At 46.4% G+C, this 24331-nt stretch overlaps 2 protein-coding genes across 5 annotated transcripts in view; one reads left to right on the plus strand and one right to left on the minus strand.

Annotated features, from left to right (window-relative positions):
• ACER2 (alkaline ceramidase 2) overlaps nt 1-8497 on the minus strand; it is a 529013-nt gene extending 520516 nt beyond the window's left edge. For 3 of the 4 annotated variants that reach the window (XR_014543032.1, XR_014543033.1, XM_083593993.1), the window contains exon 1: nt 7833-8382. Coding sequence is in view for 1 of the 4 variants with exons in the window: in XM_083593993.1 (XP_083450119.1) it covers nt 7833-7940 (108 nt within the window). In the remaining 3 variants the exon portion in view is untranslated. Of the gene's footprint in view, nt 1-7832 lie in introns of all 4 variants that reach the window. The other variant, XR_014543031.1, reaches the window with a different exon arrangement.
• A 6603-nt stretch (nt 8498-15100) lies between these two features.
• Nucleotides 15101-22395, plus strand: RPS6 (ribosomal protein S6). Its single transcript, XM_083594036.1, has 6 exons — nt 15101-15220; nt 16067-16198; nt 18185-18395; nt 19703-19849; nt 20860-21017; nt 22246-22395. Exons 1-6 carry the CDS (start codon nt 15215-15217, stop codon nt 22339-22341), a joined length of 750 nt encoding a protein of 249 aa, XP_083450162.1. The 5' UTR covers nt 15101-15214; the 3' UTR covers nt 22342-22395.
• The last annotated feature ends 1936 nt before the right edge of the window (nt 22396-24331 follow it).

The raw sequence follows: 24331 nt of genomic DNA on the forward strand, positions 1-24331 counted from the left end.
GGGACTTTGACTCGGACCGTGACACCATTGCCTCACTTTGCCTCATGGGAGAGCCAGCCATAGTTCAAACTCTACGACAGAACAATCGGTTGGCTTTAGCTTCTTAATTTTGGGGCAGCCTTGTTGTGTTGGAGGGAGTGGGTGGAGAACCCCCACCACACCCCTTCCTTGTTGTTTGGGGCACATCAAGAGGTCAACAAGAAAGGAGATTTCCAACTAGATATCAGGAAGAACGTTCTGACAGTAAGAGCTGTCTCTCTAGGGAGATGGTGGACTCTCCTTCCTTGGGGGCTTTTAAACAGAGGTTGGATGGCCGTCTGTCATGGATGCTTCAGCTGAGATGGCGGGGTTCGACTAGATGACCCTCGGGTCCCTTTCCAATTCTGCGATCCTATGATTCTATGCTCTGCGATTCCAGGAGACCAACGGAAGAGGAGCTAAGAGCTCCCTGAACCGGCTCTCTGATGGACACAGCAAAGGGGAGCAAAAGTTCTGAGGGGGCAGAATAAACAGAACCAGGAAGGGGGGGGAAATGATAAGTGGAATACCTCCCTGAACGTCCTGCAATTAGAAAACCAGCCCCGCAGTGAAACAGAGAGATAGCTAAGAGCAGGTTTCTCCCAGACACGGTATTGTTGACAGGCAGGGAGCTTTGCACAGTCAAACCTCGGTTCTTGAACGGCTCCGTTTTCAAACATTTCGGCTCCCGAATGCCGAAAACCCAGAAGTAAATGTTCCGGTTTTTGAACATTTTTCGGAACCCGAACATCCGGCTCTGCTTCCGTTTTGAGCTACCCTATTGAGCTGAGGCTCCGCTTTCAGTTTTTTAAACGTTTTGGAAGTTGAACGGTCTTCCGGAATGGATTACGTTCGAAAACCGAGGTTCCACTGTATCTTGCAAACACTGGGAGCGTTCAGAAATGGCATCCCTCGCTTGCAGTCTGAAGTCACAAGGCTCTCTTCATCAGCAGATTCAGCAGAGCCCAGTGGACAGACTAGGGTGGGCAATATGTCAATATATCATCCCAAATCGGTTTGAAGTCCATATTGTGATAATGGTTTCCTAATCTTTGACCTGGCAATATATCAGACTTCTGGAACGGATTATGTTTGCTGCTTTTGTTTTTGCTATTTATTTTGCATTTTTGTTTTTGAGGCTTTTTCGGTTTATTTGTTTTTGTGACTGTGTGGAACCCAGTTCAGCTACTGACTGATTGATTGTGTGACTGCAGAAATGGATAAAAGCCCCCCATCCAAACAATGACTATCATTAGTGCAGGTAAGAAAAAATAATAATTTTAATTTTTATCATCTACAATACTGTCTTATTTAGTTTATAGTACATTGATTATTTTCATTTTATGGATCAACGGTCTTGTTAGATAGTAAAATTCATGTTAAAAGGTTTTTAAAAGTCTGTAATGGATTGATCCGTTTTGCATTACTTTCTATGGGAAAGCACGTCTTGGTTTTGCGACGGACATCTGGAACGGATTAAGTTTGAGAACCAAGGGACCACTGTACATAGCTCCATCCTTATTTCAGACATTGTGATATATCGGTATATTGCGATGTTTCACTGGTGATCTATCGCCATGTTGATCTATCGCGATGTTGAAAACCAGGTATCGCCCAGCGCTAGCACACAATGGGAGGCCTTCACTGACAGAGTACTTTCTTCCACGCAGGGAAAAATTCAGAAACTCTGGGCATGGGACAGGGGCGTTGAGGGAAAGGAAGGAGGAAGAGAGAGGTGCATTTTTCCACCCTGTTCCGCTTGACTTTAGAAACAGCCTTGCAGATGGAACGGAAAGCACTAAGCAGGCTATTTTGTAAAGATCAAACCCCACTACTTTCGGTACAAGACAGTTGCTTGAGAAGAGCAAACCCTTTTGAGTTGCTTTTCAAGTTTCAAAGCACAAGATATAATCCTTAATTTGGGCTGCAAGGGGAAAAAAGCACTCCTACTTTATATTCACTTCAGCTTCTTAATTGCAACCAGCAAACGCCCGTGAGGAAAGAGGCAACTTTTTCTCTCCTCTTGAAATCAGAAGGGCATCCATGGCGGAGGTGGGCCTGAGAGATCCAATCATTTGGGAGGGATCTCCCAATATTGACTTTATTTTCTAAAAGTAGCTGTCACTAGAAAAAAAATGGGGGGGGAGGGGAATATCAACCCTTTCCTTTTATATGTTGATATTATTATTTTATACTACTCTAATAATTGTTGGGCACGTGACCCGGAAGTGTCTCCAGACAGCGCTGGCCCCCGGCCTCTTAAGTGAGATGGGCGCACAACCCTAGAGTCGGACACGACTGGCCCGTACGGGCAGGGGTACCTTTACCTTTAATAATTGTTGAATGTTACTTTTTGATGTAGGTTGCTTAAAGTTTTGTTTTATTATCACACTTTTGTATTGCATTAGATTGCTACATCTTCAGCTTATAAACCGCCTTGAGTATTGTAAGATAGAAAGACGGTATGCAAATAAAAAAATGGATGATATTTCGCCTCCCACCCCAAATCGAAATGTGGAACGTTCTCCCCCAGGGAGACTCATTCATTCTACACCTTTAGGTGCCAGGCAAAAAAACCGCCCAGGCCTTGGGCTGATTGTCATCTGAAGCCCTTTGAAAATGTGGAAAGGGGGATTCTTGGTTTGTCTTTTGTTTCTATTATGCATTTTCTGTTTGTTTGTTTTTTATATTGCGATTTTATGTTGTGAATGGCCCTGAGATCTACGGGTATAAGGGAGGTATACAAATTTAATAAATAAATAAACCTTGACGTTCAAAGTATGTCCTCATCAGAGCATCCTGCTGAGCCCATGGGTGGATTGATTAATTAATTAATAATAATAATAAACCTGCTTGGGGACATTACTGGATTATTATGTCTGTGGTGGGTGATGAATTGGATTGGAATGAAAATTATTAGATCATGTATTACAGGTCTTAGACACACCTGAAATTCAGGTAAACTAATCCATCACTTGTGGATTGCCTGCTTTTCAAAAACCCCGGTGACAGAATTAGGGCACACAACCTCAGGGTGTCTAGTCGGAAATGCAGACACTTCCTGTGGCTCATAAGTGATGAGAAGAACCTATTGGGCGCAAACTCTTGACGACTTCAACCGGTATCCTAACCCATCACCTGTGCAAACCTGAAGATAAGGTGCAGGTAAGAAGAACTCTGCCTCGGTAGTCCATCTGTAAAATGGGAGCAATGGTGGATCACTCTTCTCGAGTGCACACATGGGTGTGAGGTGAGGGGCATGTATAAATCATTTGCTCCGAATAAGCCCCCTTGCGCTTATAAAACATGCTCAGCAGGTATGTGGATTACACTCTAAGGAATTGGAGAAAGAATTAATGTGTTGCAGAGCATTATCACACGTGGCTTATTTTAGGGAACTCTCATACATGGATTTTATATTATTTTGTAAACCTTTTAGCAAGGCTTTCAAATGTGTCTGTGGGAAGGGGGGTTATTGTTTTGCTGTTTTACTTATTTTCATGTTTCCATCTTATGAGATCTTACGATGGCGGGTGTTATATAAATCTCAATAAATAAAATAATAAACAAATGTGAGAGGAGGGTGACAACTCTGTTGGCCCATCAATGGCCAACAGCACCATTTCATTCCTCCTTGCTATTCGCTTTAAGATGCAGCACGGCCCGGGTTTATGCAAGCTGTCTTCGGGGAACGAAAACTTGCTTCCTAGTTCAGACTTGGGGCAATGATGAGGCTCACCCCCAATTAATTCGGTCAATCAGTCAGTAAAATTGACACCAACAGCAGCCTGACATTCAGACGACAACTCATATACAGTGGTGTAGTTAAGCTGTTGCTCAGGCCAAAGACCAAAATGTCACAGGCAGGGCCGTCTTTCCCCGGGGGTGCAAGGGGTGCAGGGCACCCGGGCGCCGAATTCTGGGGCGGGGAGCACCATGCGCCCGCTGCTGAAGCCACCTAAGCTCTCAACCATCTACCTGTTATGAAATAATAAATAATTTTGATCAAGCTAGAAAAACAAAATACATATATACCTAAGTATTACCGAAATGTATACCTACTGTTTCACTAAAGGACTTTCGACTTTGTGCGCTCATTTACCAAAGACGCGCCACACCATCGCCTGTCATTCTCAACGGCACCGTGCACGCGAAATTAACTCTTACATCAAAATATTATGTTACGTATTATATTGAGCCGCTATGAGGCAGCGGGATCAGAGGCACCTTTGACATGACTGATGTTTCTCCTAAGTAGGTGCCCAAACAATAATAATAATAAATTTTTATTTATACCCCGCCCTCCCCAGCCAAGACCGGGCTCAGGGCGGCTAACAACCAATAATAAAAACAAGTTGATTAAAATACAATTTAAAAGATTAAGATACAACATTAAAACAATTAGGGAGCAATCTCATCATAGGAGGAGAAAGGAAAAAGAAAAAGGGGGAGGGAATCAAGCTGATTCTGAGCCAAAGGCCAGGTGAAACAACTCTGTCTTACAGGCCCTAAGAAAAGAGATCCGATCCCGCAGGGCCCTGGTCTCATGAGACAGAGGACCAGGCCGGAGCCAGTGTTGAGAAGGCCCTGACTCTGGTTGAGGCTAATCTAACTTCCCTAGGGCCCAGGACCTCTAGGGTGTTGCTATATATGGACCTTAAGGTCCTCCGCGGGGCATACCAGGAGAGGCGGTCCCGTAGGTACAAGGGTCCTAGGCCGTGAAGGGCTTTAAAGGTCAAAAGCAGCACCTTAAATCTGACCCTGTACTCCACCGGGAGCCAGTGCAGCTTGAAAAGCACTGGGTGAATATGCTCCCATGGCAGAGACCCTGTGAGGAGCCTGGCTGCAGCATTCTGCACCCGCTGGAGTTTCTGGGAGAGCTTCAAGGGCAGCCCCACGTAGAGCGAATTACAGTAGTCAAGCCTGGAGGTGACCGTCGCATGGATCACTGTGGCCAGGTCGGGGCGGGAAAGGTAAGGGACCAACTGCTTATAAGTGTGGTGGTATTAATTTGGGGGCTAAACTAAATTTGGGGGCGCTGGGCGGATCTTTGCACCCTGGAGGCACATATGCTAAAGACACTGTTTCGGACTGCAAGGAGCAATCTTTAAAGCGCTGAAGTGTCAACATGCTCCTAACAACAGGATCCTGAGAAAATAAACACACTGGCCTTTTCCAGGTGGCCTCCTGTTTTGAAGTCAGGTGGAAGGAAAATAAAAGCACAATTTCTTCCCTCCCATTTGTTGCCTGTTTTGTTGTTGCTACCTCTATCCTGCGTCAGTGTGCGCACTTTCGTACGCAGGTTGGGGAGTTACGTTCAAATGTGGATTTTGGTTTGATACTGTTTTATTCTGGGTCACCAACAGCATTAAAGATCTTGCAGTGGAAAAACACGACTTGTGTTTTCAAATCAGCAAACGAAGAAACGAAGGAAAGTACGCAACAATTGTCCCATGGGATGAGGGGCCGCTCCACACATTGCCACAATATTGTGGAGGTAGGAATTAAGTGCCGGCTTATAAATTGACACAGAAAACCAGGTGAATAACTTAAAAGAATCCCTCCTGACCAGAAAAGCAGGGAACCTTTTGAAGATGGAAGAAAGATTATTCTTATTCTTTCGGGCTGTTTAAACACGCTATTGACTTAACATAGGCGTGTGCAGTCAGAAGGCTAGTTAGTTTGCAAGCTAGTTTTTTGTGGGGGAGGGCAGACTTATTAACAGGTTAAATTAATGTGTTACCAGCATGCAACACCATGTGCATCCAGGCCACATTTTTGCATGAATGCACAGTCCTCTATGTGTGAAAACCTATTTTTATTTTTATTTTAAAATTAGAAAAGATATATCATAACTGTGACAATATGTGTTGGAAATGTAAAGAAAAGGAAGGAACCTTTTATCATATGTGGTGGACCTGTCCCAAGGTGAAAAACTTCTGGGAAAAGATTTATAATAAATGGAAAAAAATGTTGAAATATACATTTATATAAATATACATATAAATATACATAAATATACATGTATATATACATGTATATAAATATACATATACATAAATATACATTTATAAAGAAACCAGAGGTTTGGAATTGCCCAAGAAAGATGTTGAATTATTTTTGTATGCCACAACTGCTGCTCGTATTTTGTTAGCTAAAAAGTGGAAAACCCAAGAATTACCAACAATAGAAGAATGGCAGATGAAGATGATGGATTTTTCGGAGCTAGCCGACCTAACCGGAAGAGTCCGCGACCAGAAGGAGGAGGAGTATCAGGAAGAATGGATTAAATTTAATGATTATTTAGTTAAATTTGTTAAGTTAAACTGAAAATAGCTTGCAGATACCCAATTGGCTAAGGATTTTATTTATGTTAAGTGATGAATTGATATGTTTAATTCCATAACGTGAAGGTCTAAGGATGTTAATGTTTAAGTTAAATTTCATAAGAATTGGGATTTGGAAAACTGTTAAAAGGACATGCAATGAAATTCAACCAAAGGGAAGCGAGGAAGTCATTTAACAAAGTTAATAACTGTAATTTTCAATAAGGCTATGATTTATGTTTGTTTGTCTTGTGTGTTTGTTTGTAATATTGTGAAAACTAATAAATTTTTTGGACAACTATGTGTGAAAACCTACATGCAAGATAGCATTATTCCTACACAGAGCTGATTGCATGGAAGAATTTGTTAATATGTAAATCAGCCCTGAAAGCACTCTTAATTCCTTGAGAAAAAGCTGTTTTTCTAAAGCTGGGAAAGGCAGACTTCAAGCTTGTGAACTCCTGATCAGGCCAGAAATTTTGCTCTCAGTTCAGTACCAGAATTTCCCTTCAAGTTTCCTAACGATCAGATGCCCAGATTGTAGCGTTTTAGTTGTTAGGAAAGCCTGCTGATCTGCAAATCAGCCAGAGATCCAGATCTACCTTTTCTAAAGCAATGTTAAAGCTTAAGATGATAACAGATGGAAAATTCTGCTTTGCTCCATTAATCCACTGCATGCAATTTAAGCTTTATCCTCCAATCTGAACAGCCTGAAAAAATGACAGTCCATGATCCCAGCTCCTCTCAAAGGGGATTCAAAGGACTGCAGACTTTTTCCAGCTGTATGGGGGATTCTCTGATTTTAGAAGCATTTCTGCCAGGAAAAACAAAGGAAAAAAGCTCCCAGGAAAACGATCTGATCCCCAGTTCCATATCTGCAAGCTATTCAGATAATAAAAAGATAGTTTGTGGTATTTTAAGGCCCCTCACTTTCTGAAAATAAGACCACCAGGATAATAAACAACCACTTAGAATACGCTATGGTCGGTTTTACTTTAAGAAACTGTTTGTTTACCGAGATAGGCTCTCTCTTCGATAAAAAAAATATATACACAGCTATTCGCCAGTAGCTGCAGTTTTAAAATACAACGCTGGGTATCCTCTTCCCAATTTGCAAAATAGTCCTTTTCCCAATTTGACCAAGGCTGAGAACTGATATGCAGCGCCTTGCACGCGAGTCGGTGCCAAAGCAGAAATCGGAGCCCGACTTGAAGGTCTCCAGGATCCTATTGCAAGTCTGATTGAGCCCAGAACCTCATTTGGCATTTCCACGACGCGGTGGCATTTGTTTTTAAAAAATAACCATTTGTTGAGAAATCAGTAATTGAGCGGCAGGGAAGGGAAAGAGCCGAGCCGTGTGAACATCATGTATTCAGCCCCACCGTGCATTTGCACGTACTTCCCAATCCACACGCCCCCCCCCCGGCTTCCAAATACACCTTCCTCCTCCTCCTCTCCGGGCTCAGGTCTTGAGTTCGAGATACGCACCGTGTTGTAGAACTCGGCGATGCTGGGCACGATGGTGTAGTTGTCTTCGCACCAGTCCAGCTCGGAGCTGCCGGCCCGCAGGTGGTCCCACAAACGGAGCGTGGTCATGATGGCCAGACCCGGGCAAGGAGCATGGGGGGCGCGCGCAACCTAAGCAGAAGAGGATCCGCGCAGCAGCATCCGCGCGGGGGGGAGGGGGGAAGCTGGTCGCTGCGAGCTGCCGCCTCGGCTGCTGCTTTGTCCCTCTCCTGCCTGCTGAACTCCGCACCAAAACAGCCCCCGCCGCCGGCTCTGGGAGCGCAAGAGCGCACGCCTCCCGCCAGCTGATCCGGCCCCCGGAGGCGCGTCCTCCCCGCCCACAGCGCGCCTGCGCAAAGTCGTTAGGCTTGCGCCGAGGCTGCCGGGCCCCCTTGTCCCGTGGTATAGCCCACAGCCTTTAAGCGCTGCGCGCGATCCTATGCATCCTGGCTCGTTTGGACGCAGCTGCGCTCCACGGATGGGGCTGTGCGCCACGGAGAGCACGGCGCTTTACGCTCCCCGCCGCCCTGCTGCGTTCCAACTTGCATTTGTTTCTGGAAGGCGGGGGGGGGGGAAGCAGGGGATTTTTTGGGGAGGGAGGGCAGGTCTAGCAGTCTGTTGCACTTGCGCAGCTCTTGCGCGGACTCCTTTCGAAGGAAGCAAACGCGCATCGCTGTTCCTGTTGTTCCGTTTTGCTTGGGGAGGCGGGGTGGGTCTAAAGTTTTGTTTTAAGTGCATGGGACTTTTCATGGCAAAACCCGCACCCAAAGCTTTGCAGGGCCAAGTTCTTAGTCCGTCCGTCCCCGGAACGCTTCCTCAAGATAGATGAAGGGATCCAAACACGACGGGGTGGGGAGGAAAAGCGTGCCTGGCGGCGGAGCCAGGCGGTCTGCCTGCAGTGCGCAGTCATGGGGCAGGCCGGGCAGAGAGGCAAGTGAAGGGGCCTTTCATGTTTCTGGATGCGCCCAGGCTTGGAGGGCATGGAATAGGAAAGGCCTTTGGGAGAAAGTGACCCCGTTGCTTAAAGTATAAAACCCGGCCGTTGCCCAGATATGCCGCCAGGTCTTGTTTTATTAAAATGTGAGCTGAATTGTATAGTTGGAAAGGGGTCCTCAAGGGTCATCCAGTCCAACCCGCTGCAATGCAGGAATCTCAGCTAAAGCATCCATGGCCAACCCCTGCTTGAAAACCTCCGAGGAAGGAAAAATCACTGCCCCCCCCAACTTCTTCTTTCTGCCCCCTTCCCCATCTTCACAACTTCTATGGCAGCAGGTGTCTCACAACAAATGGAAGTGATCTGTAGAAAGGACTCATGTGAATGTTGTACGTCCCTTTGTTAACAATGAAACGCCTTTAATTGAAAACAACCAGTGCTTTTTCTTCCCGGAAAAAAGGTGGAGGAACTCACCACCATTGCCATCGTTTTACCCCCACCACACACATACTAATCCCCCCCCCCAGGCCACCATCTTGTGCCCCTGAGTCAGGCAATTGTTCATCTATGTTGTCTGAAACAAAGATGGGAAAACTTTTCCCTTCCATTGACCCATAGGAAAAATCCATTTGCAGCTGCAGCTGATACATGGTCAAGGCCAAGTGGGCCATGTTTGCTGCACTGCAAGATTGCAAAGTCCTCTCCCCACAATCGGAGTCTCTCTCTCTTCCATCTCTAGGGTGCATAGAATTAGGTTCCTCTCGGGTTCCTCATCCCAGCTGTAAACTGCCTGGCAATGGTTCTCCAAGGCGTTGCAGGTAGCAGTTGCTCCCAGGCTTACCTAGATATACCAAGGACTGACCCGCTAGGCGGCCTTTTTATGCAACATGCAGGCTACTGAAAAAGCTAATAGCAGTGACATTCAAGGAAGACAACTGCCTCTCTAAGGCTTTGTAAGGTTCAGTTGCAAAGCAGTAGGAATCAGGCCTATCTAATTACCCAAAACTGTTGGTATCATACCTGCATTTCTTTAATTATAAATAAGCACCCAGAAACTAAAGGAGACCATCTTTCCTTCTGCATTGTCTTCCTTTTAATGTAGCATCAAGCTGCTGCTTTTTATCCTGTTCACAAACATGCAGTGGTACCTCGGGTTAAGTACTTAATTCGTTCCAGAGGTCAGTACTTAACCTGAAACTGTTCTTAACCTGAAGCACCACTGTAGCTAATGGGGCCTCCTGCTGCTGCTGTGCCACCGGAGCACAATTTCTGTTCTCATCCTGAAGCAAAGTTCTTAACCCGAGGTACTATTTCTGGGTTAGCGGAGTCTGTAACCTGAAGCGTATGTAACCCGAGGTACCACTGTACTTGAAAGGGGAGGAGGGCAAGAACCTAAATCGGTCCACGGGCCCAGCTGCAATATTCTGAGCGACGTAAACGAAGGAAACACCACGCAGCTTTGCATGCTTGCGAACACTGGGAAGCTGGAACAGGAACAGCAGAAGGGAAAATGACCTGTGCTACTCAAATACATCAATAGGATCTAGGGGAAAGAAGGAGACGTTTTTCTGAACAATCGTGACACGTTCTTGGCTGGGAACAGGGTCACGTCGCTTGTTGGACATGCAAAACTAAACAGAAGGGCGCACTTCCTGTTGCCTGCGGTCTCGTGTTTCTTTTGTTTCATTAGCTGTAAAGCTAATCCGCAGAATGTCATTCTGGGGAAGAAACTGTACGGGAGATGGAATGACATCAGTGTAGAGTCAGGGAGACGAGATCATTGTAAAGGGAGACCGGAGACTTTGTTGTAAGCAGTGTAGTGTGAACTCCCAGGCTGTGGCACGTCCAGTTCCACTCTGGATGTACTAACCCTTAGAACAGAGCCATAGCGGGGGGGAGGGCATTGACCCCAGAGCAGTTTGGGGAGGTGCGTTCCTCTTTGTTAAAAAAGTTTTAACAAAGATATCAAAATATCAAAACATAACATATTCATTATTTTCCCCCTTTCACCCCACCTCCCCATCAAACCCTCCCTCCCTACCCCCGAGACTTCCCTCAGCTCCTCTCTCTGATTTCTCAACACGTATTATTCTCTGCATACTGTAAAATTGTATAAATCCTTATAATATCTATCTGCTATGTTAACAATCAATAAATTTGTGTATGTTTATTCAAAACCTGCCAAGAAGTCCAATTCATTTTGTTGTCTTTTTAAGTAATTTGTAAAAAGTTCCCGTTCTTCTCTGAAGTCAAAGTTGTCCTTATCTCGCAGTTTATATGTCAGTTTAGCCAGCTCTGCATAGTCCATCAATTTCTCTCGCCACTGTTCTTTTGTCGGGGTTTCCTCCTTCTTCCATCCTTGTGCTGTCAAGACTCTTGCCGCTGTTGTAGCATATATAAATAAATTATTTGTTTTCCTTGGCAGGTCTTGTCCTACAATCCCTAACAAAAATGCTTCTGTTTTGTTTTTGTTTTTTTCAAATGTGATTTTAAACATTTTCTTCAATTCGTTATATATCATTTCCCATTTAAAAAAATTTTTCTCTACATTCCCACCACATATGATAAAAGGTCCCTTCCTTTTCTTTACATTTCCAACATATGTTTGACCCAGTTTTATACATTTTTGCTATCTGTACTGGTGTTATATACCATCTGGAGAGGTGCGTTCCTTACAACGCCCTACCGCGTCCTGAGCTGTTGCGTCCTTAACCTGGGATGCGGGTGGCGCTGTGGTCTAAACCACTGAGCCTCTTGGGCTTGCTGATCAGAAGGTCAGTGGTTTCAATCCCCGCAACGGGGTGAGCTCCCATTGCTCTGTCCCAGCTCCTACCAATCTAGCAGTTCAAAAGCATGCAAGTAGAAGATAAACTGCGTTTTCATGCGCTCACGGTGTCACATGGCACAAGAAGCAGTTTAGTCCTGCTGGCCACATGACCCGGAAAGCTGTCTGTGGACAAACATCGGCTCCCTCGGCCTGAAAGCAAGATGAGCACCGCAACCCCATAGTCGCCTTTGACTGGACCTAACCATCCAGGGGTCCTTTGCCTTTACCTTTTACTTTTTACCTTTCTCTTAACCTGGCTTAAGGTGTCATCTGAGCTCGCCAGATGCTTAACTGTTAATGAATTGCAATCAACCCGCCATTTGAAAAATAAGACTTTAGAGACATCTTGCCCAAAAATGGCAACTAGGCATCCTGTTATGGTAGCTGTAACCTTGGTTTAAGGAGCCATTTGACGCCTAGTTTATATACCTGAGTTTCTAACACTGATGCCAACCAACTCAGCGATGCTCCAAACACCTTCCCATGCATTAGTGCTGAAAAGCATTCTGCTAGCGTTGCAATTGTTAAGAGCCAATTATGAACCTCAAAAGCTCCTTTTAGGAACACAGGAAAAAGGTGCCTGTCTTATACGGAAGCGGATCATTGGCATCAATCTAGCTCAGCATTGTCCACATGACAACCGGCAGCAGCCCTCCGGGAGTATTTCCCAGCCTTATCAGGAGTTGCCAGCATTTGACCCTGGGACCTTTGAATGCAAACCACGGGCTCTGCCATTGGGCAAGGGAGATAAGAAGCCAGCAGGACAGTCCATTTCTGCAGGGTAAATTGACTTGAAAGCCTTTTCAAAACAGCATCTTTGAAATGTGCATTTCTTCGCCATCTCAAAAAGGGCTGGTGCTTATGCATAAAATCTACCGATCTGTATAAATTCAACCAGGTATTTGATGGTTCAAAGAACACCTGTCTCTGGCATCTATGAGAGTATGTAACTGTCCTCAAATGTTTTTAGATATTCTTAAGGTTTTTAAATGTTTATTTTTGCATTGTGTTTCAACTTTTTTGTTTGCCACCCTGGGCAAACAAAAGGGATGGAAGGATGGAATAGAAATGTAATGAATATGATTCAATAGTTTCACTGTGTCATTTCTGTCTAGCTGGAAGAATTTCTGATATCCTAGCAAAGTGTTAGCTCATGTACCCAAAGCAAGAAAGTGGATACTTACGCACCATTAGGTTATATTCTCTAGCCTTAGACACATAATTTTTTTTAATTGTTACTGGTTTTCAGTAACATAGCAATGAACAACTTGTTAGCTTGGGGTTCAGAGATTATTATAATCAATGATTCCGCCACCTAGTCTATATCAACTCAAATGGTTCATCTATCTTGGGTAGCTTTGGCAACACAGCCATAACTATTACTCTACAGTGGTACCTCGGGTTAAGTACTTAATTCGTTCCGGAGGTCCATTCTTAACCTGAAACTGTTCTTAACCTGAAGCACCACTTTAGCTAATGGGGCCTCCTGCTGCCGCCGGAGCACGATTTCTGTTCTCATCCTGAAGCAAAGTTCTTAACCTGAAGCACTATTTCTGGGTTAGTGGAGTCTGTAACCTGAAGCGTATGTAACCTGAAGCATATGTAACCTGAGGTACCACTGTACTATGGCTAGAGGCAGGATAGTTGGCCCTACAGCTGTTTCCAAACCAAAACGTGGGGGTGGAGGGGGCACTGGATGCAGGGGAAAATCAGAAGAACACGTTTTCTAAACGTCAAAGTATGTATTTGTACCCAGTGGGTAGCAAACTCCAGTTTTGCCCGCCCTGAATCTCTAGCTTGAGAGAGGGAGGGAAAGTTCACTTTCTCAGCTTCCTGCATAATTTTATATACCCCCACCCCAGATTCCCACCCACCCACTCATGGGTGTACTTAAGATTTTTATTGGGGGTGGGGAAGAACGTCAGTTAGCTATGCATTTTTTAAAAAAAATTTGATTGGGGGGCAGCTGCCTCTCCCTGCCCCCTCCGGCTAATAAGCCCATGCACCCACGAAAATGGAAAAGGTCCGACCATTGTGACTTTTCTTGGTTATTCCAGCTCCCTGACCCTTTTGAATGCCCCTTTTTTACCAACTGGTCTTAACCACCCCCTGGATTAGAAATGCCAAGAGCTTTTGTCTACGCTGCCTTGAAGAAGCCCAAGTCCTCGAAGAACAGAAGAATAGCCTTCCTGGATCAAGCCAGACAACCACCTGGTTCACTGGCACTCTGTTCTCACAGCGGCCAGGGGAACCTGCAGGCAGACTCCGACCCTCCAAGTGTCCCTATTTTCCAGGGACAGTCCCAGATTTACAGAAGCCGTCCTGGTTTCTGAATTGATCATGGAATGTCCCGCTTTTCCTTAAAGGTAAAGGTAAAGGGACCCCTGACCATTAGGTCCAGTCGTGGCTGATTCTGGGGTTGCGGCGCTCATCTCGCTTTATTGGCCGAGGGAGCCGGTGTACAGCTTCCGGGTCATGTGGCCAGCATGACTAAGCCGCTTCTGGCGAACCAGAGCAGCGCATGGAAACGCCGTTTGCCTTCCCACCGGAGCGGTACCTATTTATCTACTTGCACTTTGACGTGCTTTTGAACTGCTAGGTTGGCAGGAGCAGGGACCGAGCAACGGGAGCTCACCCCATCGCGGGGATTTGAACCGCCGACCTTCTGATCAGCAAGTCCTAGGCTCTGTGGTTTAACCCACAGTGCCACCCGTTTTTCCTTAGGACTAATTTCATCAGAGAAATGTTGGAGGATATGGAGTTGTGCCACCCCCAAGTTTAGAAAATAAGTAACCATGCAATGTTTAGAAGACATCTTGAAGGCAGCCCTGTATAGGGAAGTTTTTAAATGTTTTATTATATTTTTATATATGTTGGAAGCCACCCAGAGTGGCTGGGGCAATGCAGTCAGATGGGGAGGGGAGGGGAGTACAAATGTGATGATGTTGATGGAATAGGATGTCCCTAATTTCATCGGAGAAATGTTGCAGGATATCGAGTTATGCAACCCATGAGCCAGGGAGATAAGTAACTATACAACCTTTAGGACATCCCTAATTTCATCAGAGAAATGTTGGAGGATATGGAGTTGTGCCACCTCCAAGTTTAGAAAATAAGTAACTATGCAATGTTTAGAAGACATCTTGAAGGCAGGCCTGTAGAAGGAATTTTTTTTAATGTTTTATTATGTTTTTATATATGTTGGATGCCATTCAGAGTGGCTGGGGCAATGCAGTCAGATGAGAGGTTACAATTATTATTATTATGGAATAGGGCATCCCTATTTTCATCAGAGAAACGTTGGAGGGAATGCTGTGGTTCCCATCAATTCCCATTCAGAATATGCAGCAGTCCAAAACTCCTCTATTTCTCCATTCCTTCCTCTGAATGAAAGAGTTTTATTCGCAAGACCACAGCAGCTGCCCATTCTACCCTTTTCCCTATCTCTATCGGCTCGCCGAGGAGCTCCCGCTGAGCCCAGAGGGGGGGGGCGGGCCCTTCTAAACTCTCGCGAGATGCCGCGCGGGAGCCTCTCTGACTTCCGGCCGAGCGGAAGCGCGTCCTCTTTCCCGTGGCGGACCCGAGGCGAGCTGTGCCGGCGCCATGAAGGTAGGTGTTGCGGGGCGCGGAAGGGGCGCAAACCGCCCCCGCCCCCGGGAAATAGAGGCCCCGGCAGGTCGAGGGGGCCCGGCGGGAGGCGACGGGGTAGGCGGCGGGCGAGGGAGCGCGGCCCCGTCGGCGGATGGAGGCCGATGCGGGGAAGCGGCGGCCCCGGCCTCTCTTCCCCGCTCCTGAGAGGAGCTCTCGCGCGGTGTGTCATCTCGCGGAAATTCCTGTTAACCCTTTAGACCCCCCACCCCGTGCGTCTTCAGCGCTTAGCAGTGGTGGCCAAGCTTGGCCCTCCAGTGGTTTTGGGACTACAATTCCCATCATCCCTGACCACTGGTCTTGTTAGGTAGAGATGATGGGAGTTGGAGTCCCAAAACAGGTGGAGGGCCAAGTTTGGCTGCCACTGGTAAAGGAGGCAGCGTTTCTCGTCCTCGTGAAGCAGTGGTACTCAACCTGTGGGTCCCCAGATGTTGTTGGACTACAACTCCCATCATCCCTGAGCTCTGGCCTTGCTAGCTAGGGGTGATGGGAGTTATAGTCCAAAAACAGCTGAAGGGCCAAGCTTGGCCATGCCTGATCTAGAGCAGTGGTGGCCAAGCTTGGCCCTCCAGCAGTTTTGGGACTACAATTCTCATCATCCCTAGCTAACAGGACCAGTGGTCAGGGATGATGGGAACTGTAGTCTCAAAACAGCTGGAGGGCCAAGTTTGGCCACCACTGGTAAACGAGGCAGCGTTTCTAGTCCTTGTGGCGCCTTGTGGAAGACGACGGGGCTCAATGCCGCCCTGGGGAACCCCTTGAGACTCTTTGCAGACCTGAGTGTGGCTTCTTCTCTCCCCCCTGCAGCTGAACATCTCCTTCCCAGCCACCGGCTGCCAGAAACTCATCGAAGTGGACGATGAGCGCAAGCTGCGCACCTTCTATGAGAAGCGCATGACCACAGAAGTCTCCGCGGATGCTCTTGGCGAGGAGTGGAAGGTGAGGCTGGCTTCATAAGGCTTGTTGCATGTGTGCAAAATGGGGCTGAGAAAGTAGTGGCGGTGAGAAAATGTAGGGTCTGTGGGTTGCCACTTTGGTTCTTGCCAAATGCCAGGTTCCGTGTGCTGCTGTGCTCAGGGTCTGCCTGCAGGTTCCCCTGGCTGCTGTGAGAACAGAGTGCCGCTGAGCCTGGTGGTCGTCTGGCCTGATTCAGGAAGGTTGTTCTTAGGTTCTTCTTGGGCTTCTTCAAGGCAGCGTAGACAAAAGCTCTTGGCATTTCTAATTCAGGTGGTGGCTAAGGCCAGTCGGTAAAGAAAGGGGCATTCAAAAGGTTCAGGGGGCTGGAATAACTCCCCCACCGGGAAAAGTCGCAATGGTTGGAGTATTTCCTTTTGAGTGGGTGGTTGGTAAGGTTGCCACCTTTGTTCTGGCAAAATACAGGACAGGGTGGGAGTTGGGAGGGTCCGATCAATCCATTGCAATCTATTGCAGCCTAACAGTATGGGCCCTCTGGAATCTGTTGCCCAAAGACATACACATGAATTAGTAAAAGTGTGCTGGGCTACCCAGAGCTGAAATACACACCCTTTCAACCACATGCAGTTGGAGAGGATCCCTAATTTGGCAGAGAGAGAGGACCTGAAATACAGGACAAAACTATCCATACAGGATGTAGCCTGCGTTATACAGGACAGGTGACAACCTTATTGTCTGGTGTCTTGTCCAGAGGCCCTCATGGATTCATATTGAATGAGAACTCTGGGAGTTACTGAGTTACACTTTGGGCCCATTTAATTATTCCTGAGGGTTTGTTTCAGTATTTGGGGATGAATTGTTCCTAGGCTACCTGCAGATCTCAGGGATTGAACCTGGGAGCATTTGAATGAATGCAAAGCTACTACTACCACTGAAGGCGTGGGCCTTACCCAAATGGATTTGGGTGCATGGTTGTGACTGCATCTGTGTTTACCCATCAGTCTGAGAGAGAGTGAGCTCAGAGTTTAGTGGTGGCATTGCTACTTCTGTCCACAGATCTCTGCATGCAGTAGCAAACTCCTTACATGCAGCTGCATGGAAAAACCTGCACTCTCATCTGTGTGTTGATGGTGAGTTGGCAGGGAGTCTGGAAAATACATAAGTTAGCAAAGCGACGGTGGGTTGGAGTTCAGAACGCTGCCAGGAAAGTGGCTTAGGGAGAGGTGTGGTGATGTGATACAGCATGAAAATTGTAAGTAAATGCGCTTAATGAGTTTGCGACTTTGAGAGTAAATTCACTTCTGTTCAAGTGTGCTAACTTAATTGACTTCTGCAGAGCAGGGAATCCAACAGCAATTTTCCTTTATGCATAGCAGTCTTAGTATTGAAGCATCTGTGGGGAGCACGTGTACACCCATTTGCCCCAAAAGTTGGGAGGTTATTGTAGTGGGATTCAATTTTAGTGGAAATCAAACAGATCAAAACAGCGTCTGTTTTGTTAACACCCTTGTGTTTGTGGGCTTCATGTTCATGTATTAGAAATGGAATTAAGCGATCTGATTAAATGCCTGGGCAGGACATGATGCACTGGGAGATTGTCACATGTTGGCCCTTATAGGGAAAACATTCCATGTGAAAACAGTAGACTGCGCATCATAAATAAAGTGAATTTGCTTTAAATCGCTGGACTTGGCATTTTTTTTACATTCAAGACAGATTCCACAATATCGCTAAGGAATCATGATCAATAGGCATAATATGGTAGTATTGTAGAAGTTCTGGAGCATGGTTACAATATTGGTCAAGCCAGGCAGTCTCAGCAGGTCTAGTTGTTGATGCTCAAAATGAAGAAAGGCAATGTTCTTTCTGCCAGTGCAATTGAGTTTATATTTAGCGGCATCTGTTACCTGTATAGGGAGAGAAGAATGAGAAATTGAACTAACGCTCTTAAATTGTTCCCCCTTGAGAGAAAGGTCTAAGCTCTTTGTCTTTGTTTTGTCTTTGTTTCAGGGATACGTTGTCCGCATCAGCGGTGGCAATGACAAGCAAGGCTTCCCCATGAAGCAGGGGGTCCTGACTCACGGACGTGTCCGCCTGCTTCTCAGCAAGGGCCACTCATGTTACCGCCCTAGAAGGACTGGAGAAAGGAAGCGCAAATCTGTTCGGGGTTGCATTGTTGATGCCAATTTAAGCGTTTTGAATTTGGTCATTGTAAAGAAAGGTAAGGGTTCCCCCCCCCCCCCCCCACACACACATAGTAATGACCAGCAAATAGGGCTGTACATTGCAGGCTCAAAAACTCCTGCCCTACCAGCAGGAATTTACACAGGGGTTATATTCTGAGGCACTGTATGCATTGGTGAAATCACATATAATTGAAACCCATCGAAAAAGCCTGCAAACACCCCTTCCCACCCTTTTAGTGAAGTCTTTATGATGTTTCTGAGTCACTTCCAGATTCAGCATGTATACACGGTCACACAAGTAAACGGGGCTGCCTGTACTGTGCCCTGCCCTTTAAGGGGCTATCCTGGGTTTATCTAGGAATCTGGATCTGTTCTTGTTTTATGTAGGACAAGTGTTGCATTTTACAGGTCCTTGCCTGAGGAGCATACAATCTAAATTTTTTAACATAGGGCTCGGCTATACAGCTACAAATAAAATGTTTTAAGTGACACTTGATGGTGATGGCGAGCCTTTTGGAAAATGCAACGTATTTTAAAAAAACATTTTCAAACGGCTTTCAGATGTGTGTAGATTCTACCATAGTGAAGATAGCAAAGGGAAAAGTGGCAGATAATTTTGCTCTGGACTGTGAACTGCTAAGGGTCTGGCGTATTACATTTCCAACAGATTTATAGCTTTGATGGCAAAGTGTGTCCAAAAAGCTCACTTTTGCACTTATCCTGGAGCAAGGTCTAGAGCTCCTAGGTTGTGACCAGCAACATTTATCCCCAGCTCCGTCTAGGTTTCAAATGTGCCTTCATTGCCTGATTCATCTGTGCCTAACTTTAAGGTTGCCACCAATAATACTTTTTTTCTGAAATTGCTCTTGGTAGCTGTTTAGCAGCTGTAATCGGTGCAGCAGCCTTTCTGAACAAGCACCAGGAATAAAAATTCAGGCTTAATTACCCTCTGAGCAGAATTCAAGGTGTCCTAAGTGTTTCAGAACTATCTTTGAATCTCTGATTACACTACTAGATGTTGGGGTTTTAGGAAATACTCAGCTTTTAGCGAATTAAGATGGCTGTTCTCAGATCTTGGGTCTGAATGGAAATTTTTGATGTTGCTGCTACCAGTGAATTAAGGGAGGGAAACTAGGCAGTAGGAAATTCTATACATAGTATTGCCTGTTCTAGAGAGCAGAAGTTAATGAGGACTGGGTGGCTCAAGTTTTCACGTGCATTATCTTGAGATACTTGAATTTGAAAGGGATAGGAGGCCAGAGTCTCAGGTGTGCGGGGCAGGGAGCTTGACTTCTGAGTCTAGCTCTTGCTAAGAATAATCTTTCTGGTCTGGCAACTTCAGGTGAGAAAGATATTCCTGGACTGACTGACACCACTGTGCCTCGCCGGCTTGGTCCCAAGAGGGCTAGCAGGATCCGAAAGCTGTTCAACCTCTCCAAAGAAGATGACGTCCGTCAGTATGTTGTGAGAAAGCCATTGAACAAGGAAGGTAAGAGGAATGAAGATAACGTTTTGGTTACCGTACTTTTCCATCTATAAGACGCCCCCGTGTATAAGACACGCCCCCTATCTGTGTATTGGATGACCCCAGTTTTTTGACACAATTTTTGAGTCAAAAAACCTTGTCTAATACATGGAAAAATACGGTATTTTTGTTGCAACGGGTCTACCAGGTAAAACTAGTGATTGGCTGTGTATTCAGGTGCTATAGTGTCATTCCTGTCGGACTTGGAATTATCACAGAAATGTAACCAGGCAGGGTGGGGGGAATTGGAACTAGGTGGGCATTTACCAATCTGCTTAGCTTTCAGACTGCTGTCCAGTCAACGGACCATTTCAGCCACAGTGTTTTGATACTGGTATATGGCGACTCCACCAGCTGCCCATTTAGAGCACATTAGAACAAGTTCTACATGTGGCTCAACACACATGTGTAGATCTACTCCTCATTAGAGGGATGCTGGCCCGGCCAGGAGATGTCCTTTCTCCCTCTTTGGTAGTGTGGGGGAGTTCTATGTGCATACATGCAGATCGCTTGCACATGCTTGTCAAATGTGTTTGTGAAGGGGGCAGTCTCGCCCATATGGTTCCATCCATCCCACATTGTTTTCAGATGTGTTGGGACATCTGAGCCCCACCACCCCTTTGAGCTTCAAGGGTGGTTGGGATTAGTAAAACGGGTTGTGCGTTGCCCAGTACATGTATGCCTGTGGCATAGGTGAAGTTATAGGTATTTTATCACAGTGCAGATGGAAATGTGTGTTCTTGAGGGCAGGTGCAAACTGCTTACAGCTTTTCCTTGCACATTACCAGTTGCCTGTGTTCCAGTCTGAATAGGGCAGAATAAATGCAGAATGTCTTCTTCAAGTCCGTAGCCTTATACGTGTTGGGCAAGTTTTAGTTCCAGTGGTAGAGAAACGAGCTGAACCGCAATTGTAGATTCTTTGCTGTGGACTTGACAACAGCTGCCCTGTTGATTGTGCTCGTGTCTGTTCTTAGGCAAGAAGCCCAGGACCAAAGCACCCAAGATTCAGCGCTTGGTGACTCCCAGGGTCCTGCAACACAAGCGCAGGCGTATTGCTTTGAAGAAGCAGCGTACCCAAAAGAACAAGGACGAAGCTGCAGAATATGCCAAGCTTCTGGCTAAAAGAATGAAGGTATACTTAGTTCTGTGCAGCTTCTGGCTTATCTGGATTCTGAGTCCACCCCATCCTCAAGGCACATTCAGCATTTATTTTTGATTACACCCATTAAGCACAATATGTTAATTACTGGCTGATTTAAACCAGGGGTGAGAAACTTCTTTCAGCCCATGCATGGATTCCTTTCTGGGCAGCCTTGCAGCGGCCGCATCTCAGTGGTGGGCAGGGTCAGAGGCCAAGGTGGAAGGATGATAATGCCTCCCTCCTTCTTACCTGAATGGGAGGATAGAGGGCTTGTGTCAGCTTGTAAGAAACTAGCTTTCTTGTATGTGAGACGGATGCCAGCCTACAGAAAGCTAGTTTCTTACAAACGGACCCACCCTCTATCCCTTCATCCAGGTAAGCAGGGGGGATTTTCAGAGTTAAGGCAAATACATTCACGAAGGGTGAAAAGCAGGGCCAGTATTGGCTGGAGAAGGGAGTCTCTTCTTTGGACAGTCCAGGGGACAAATGGGAGAGGCTGAGAATCGCAGAGCCTGAGGTTCCCAACCCCTACATTTTGAACAGTCCACTACCTAGCAGAATGATATTGGCATAGTTGGCAACTGACCTCTTATCTTGGAAGATGCACAGGTGAGAACTGTGATAACAAAGATGGAAGGGTATGAAGCATCATTTATAGAAAAGAATAGCCTTCAGGCCTTCGGACACCATGGTTAGTACAGTGGTACCTCGGGTTAAGTACTTAATTTGTTCCAGAGGTCCATTCTTAACCTGAAGCATCGCTTTAGCTAATGGGGCCTCCCGCTGCTGCTGCACCGCTGAAGCATGATTTCTGTTCTCATCCTGAAGCAAAGTTCTTAACCCGAGGTACTATTTCTGGGTTAGTGGAGTCTGTAACCTGAAGCGTATGTAACCCGAGGTACCATTGTAATTGTGTGAGGGGCTCCTGTAGGGGATGAAGGCAGTTGCTTTTTGTGACTTCCTCCCCTCTTTCCCATTGGCAACCCTATGAAGGAAGGGCCCTGCTTCACATGTTGAGGCTCCCTGATGTTGGAAAACAGTTGCCCTCCAACTTGTGGAGGATGACAAGGGATGTGCGCCTCGCATTTCCGTTCCCATGCCCCATGTGAGAATGTCTGAAAAGGACTTTACAGAATGCAGCTGTGTCTTTTTGTTGCAGAAACACTGTCTTGTACTGATATTTTGTACCTTCTTCCCTTCCCCCCCCCCTTTTTTTAAGGAGGCAAAGGAAAAACGGCAAGAGCAAATAGCCAAGAGGCGTAGACTTTCTTCTCTGAGAGCCTCCACATCTAAATCCGAATCAAGCCAGAAGTAAATGAGGAACTGTGTTCCTGAAAACATTAAATAAAACTTTTATGGTGAGATGGAACTGTTCATGTTATTTTTAAAAAAGAGACAAATGCCCATTTAAAGTTTAATGTTAGTATTCTGTTACCACATTAATCGATGGGTGTGCAAAACAAATGGCTGTTTGAGGCCTCTCTCCATATTGGAGACGGGTGTGGCACTTGGTTTGTTATCTTTCTCTATGGTTGTCTGCCTTTCTTGTGGCAGAGCCTTGGAACTAGAAGCCACTGACCCCTCTCCTGCTTTGGAGCCTTTGAAAAACATTGCTTAAGAACAAAAGAAGTGCAAGAGACTAATATCAGACATTTGTACACTTTTATTTTTGATATAACATTTAACAAGTGGTTTCTAAATCACCCAGGGTACCTATGCAAAAGAGTCAATAAGAAACAAACTTATTAACAAAAATATTAAGATACCAGGTAGCTCAAAGCACAGTGAATTGGTGACATTCAAATTCTGAAACCAGTACATGATTGTATTAGTAATTGAAACCTTCCCGCCTTTATCATGATAATATAAAATTTGACCTCAAAGCAATGTCACTTTTAATGTTAAAGACAAAATAATCCCTTTTTATACTTGTACTCCGCAGGATTCTAGGTGTTTTAAGGTCTGTTTGCCAAGCCCCTAACATGCAGCACAGTGAATGTGGCAGAATAGGAACAGAACTGTAGCAAACTCCTCTCCTAGTTTAATGTAGGGGAATGCTCTAAAACGCTATAAAAGTTGGATGCAGCCGGTGACCCCTTCATGCAGGATTCTATTCCTGGCCCCTCTGTGCATCGGCAGAGCACATATAAGGACCCCCTGCTCCCTTTCTTCTCTTTTCCGGACCCCACGTGTCGGCAATTACAAGCCAACTGGATGCACCTATATGCTGGTCACCTCCATAATACAGAAAGGAGCTTAAAAGGGTTTTCAAATGTAGCTAAGTAATTTTTAGTTTCTATACTGCCACAGGTTGTGGAAAAGCATGGTATCTTTTTTCATTTCACAGCTTTTGCGCTGGAATAAAAAATTTAGCTGAAAAGTACCCAAAAGTTAAAATTGTAGGCTGGCTTGCTTTGATTTAATTCCCCAAACCAGGTGTAAGCTTTTAGTGTTTTAGAAACATCCCATATTAGTTTAACAGAGAGAGGACCTAATTTTATACTGAATACGTAGCATTTTACAGTGGTGCCCCGCAAGACGAACGCCTCGCAAGACGAAAAACCCGCTAGACGAAAGGGTTTTCCGTTTTTCGATGCGCTTCGCAAGACGAATTTCCCTATGGGCTTCCTTCGCAAGACGAAAGCCCATAGGGAAATCTCCAGGACAGCGGGGAAGCGCAGCGCGTCTTCCCCACTATCCTCGGACCTCCTCCGAAGGCTGGCGGTGGGGCGGAGAGACCTCCTCCCGCCGCCAGCCTTTGGAAGGCCGCTCGGAAGGCTGGCGGCGGGAGGAGGTCTCTCCGCCCCACCGCCAGCCTTCGCAAGGCTGCTCGGAAGGCTGGCGGCGGGAGGAGGTCTCTCCGCCCCGCCGCCAGCCTTACGAAGGCTGGCGGTGGGGCGGAGAGACCTCCTCCCGCCGCCAGCCTTCGGAAGGCTCCCCCGAAGGCTGGCGGTGGGGCGGAGAGACCTCCTCCCGCCGCCAGCCTTCGGAAGGCTCCCCCGAAGGCTGGCGGTGGGGCGGAGAGACCTCCTCCCCGCGCCAGCCTACGGAAGGCTCCCCCGAAGGCTGGCGGTGGGGCGGAGAGACCTCCTCCCCGCGCCAGCCTACGGAAGGCTCCCCCGAAGGCTGGCGGTGGGGCGGAGAGACCTGTCCTGAAGACTTGCGGTGGGAGGAGGGTTTTCCTTCCCACCGCCAACATTCAGAATGCTGTTCTGAATGTTGGCGGTGGGGAGGAAAAACCCTCCTCCCACCGCAAGCCCCGGGAACAGAGGAGAAGCGCTGCGCGCCTTCCCCTCTGTTCCCGG

The sequence above is a fragment of the Podarcis filfolensis genome (assembly GCF_964270895.1).
Source record: "Podarcis filfolensis genome assembly, chromosome: 17".
In the NCBI taxonomy this organism is placed as follows: domain Eukaryota; kingdom Metazoa; phylum Chordata; class Lepidosauria; order Squamata; family Lacertidae; genus Podarcis; species Podarcis filfolensis.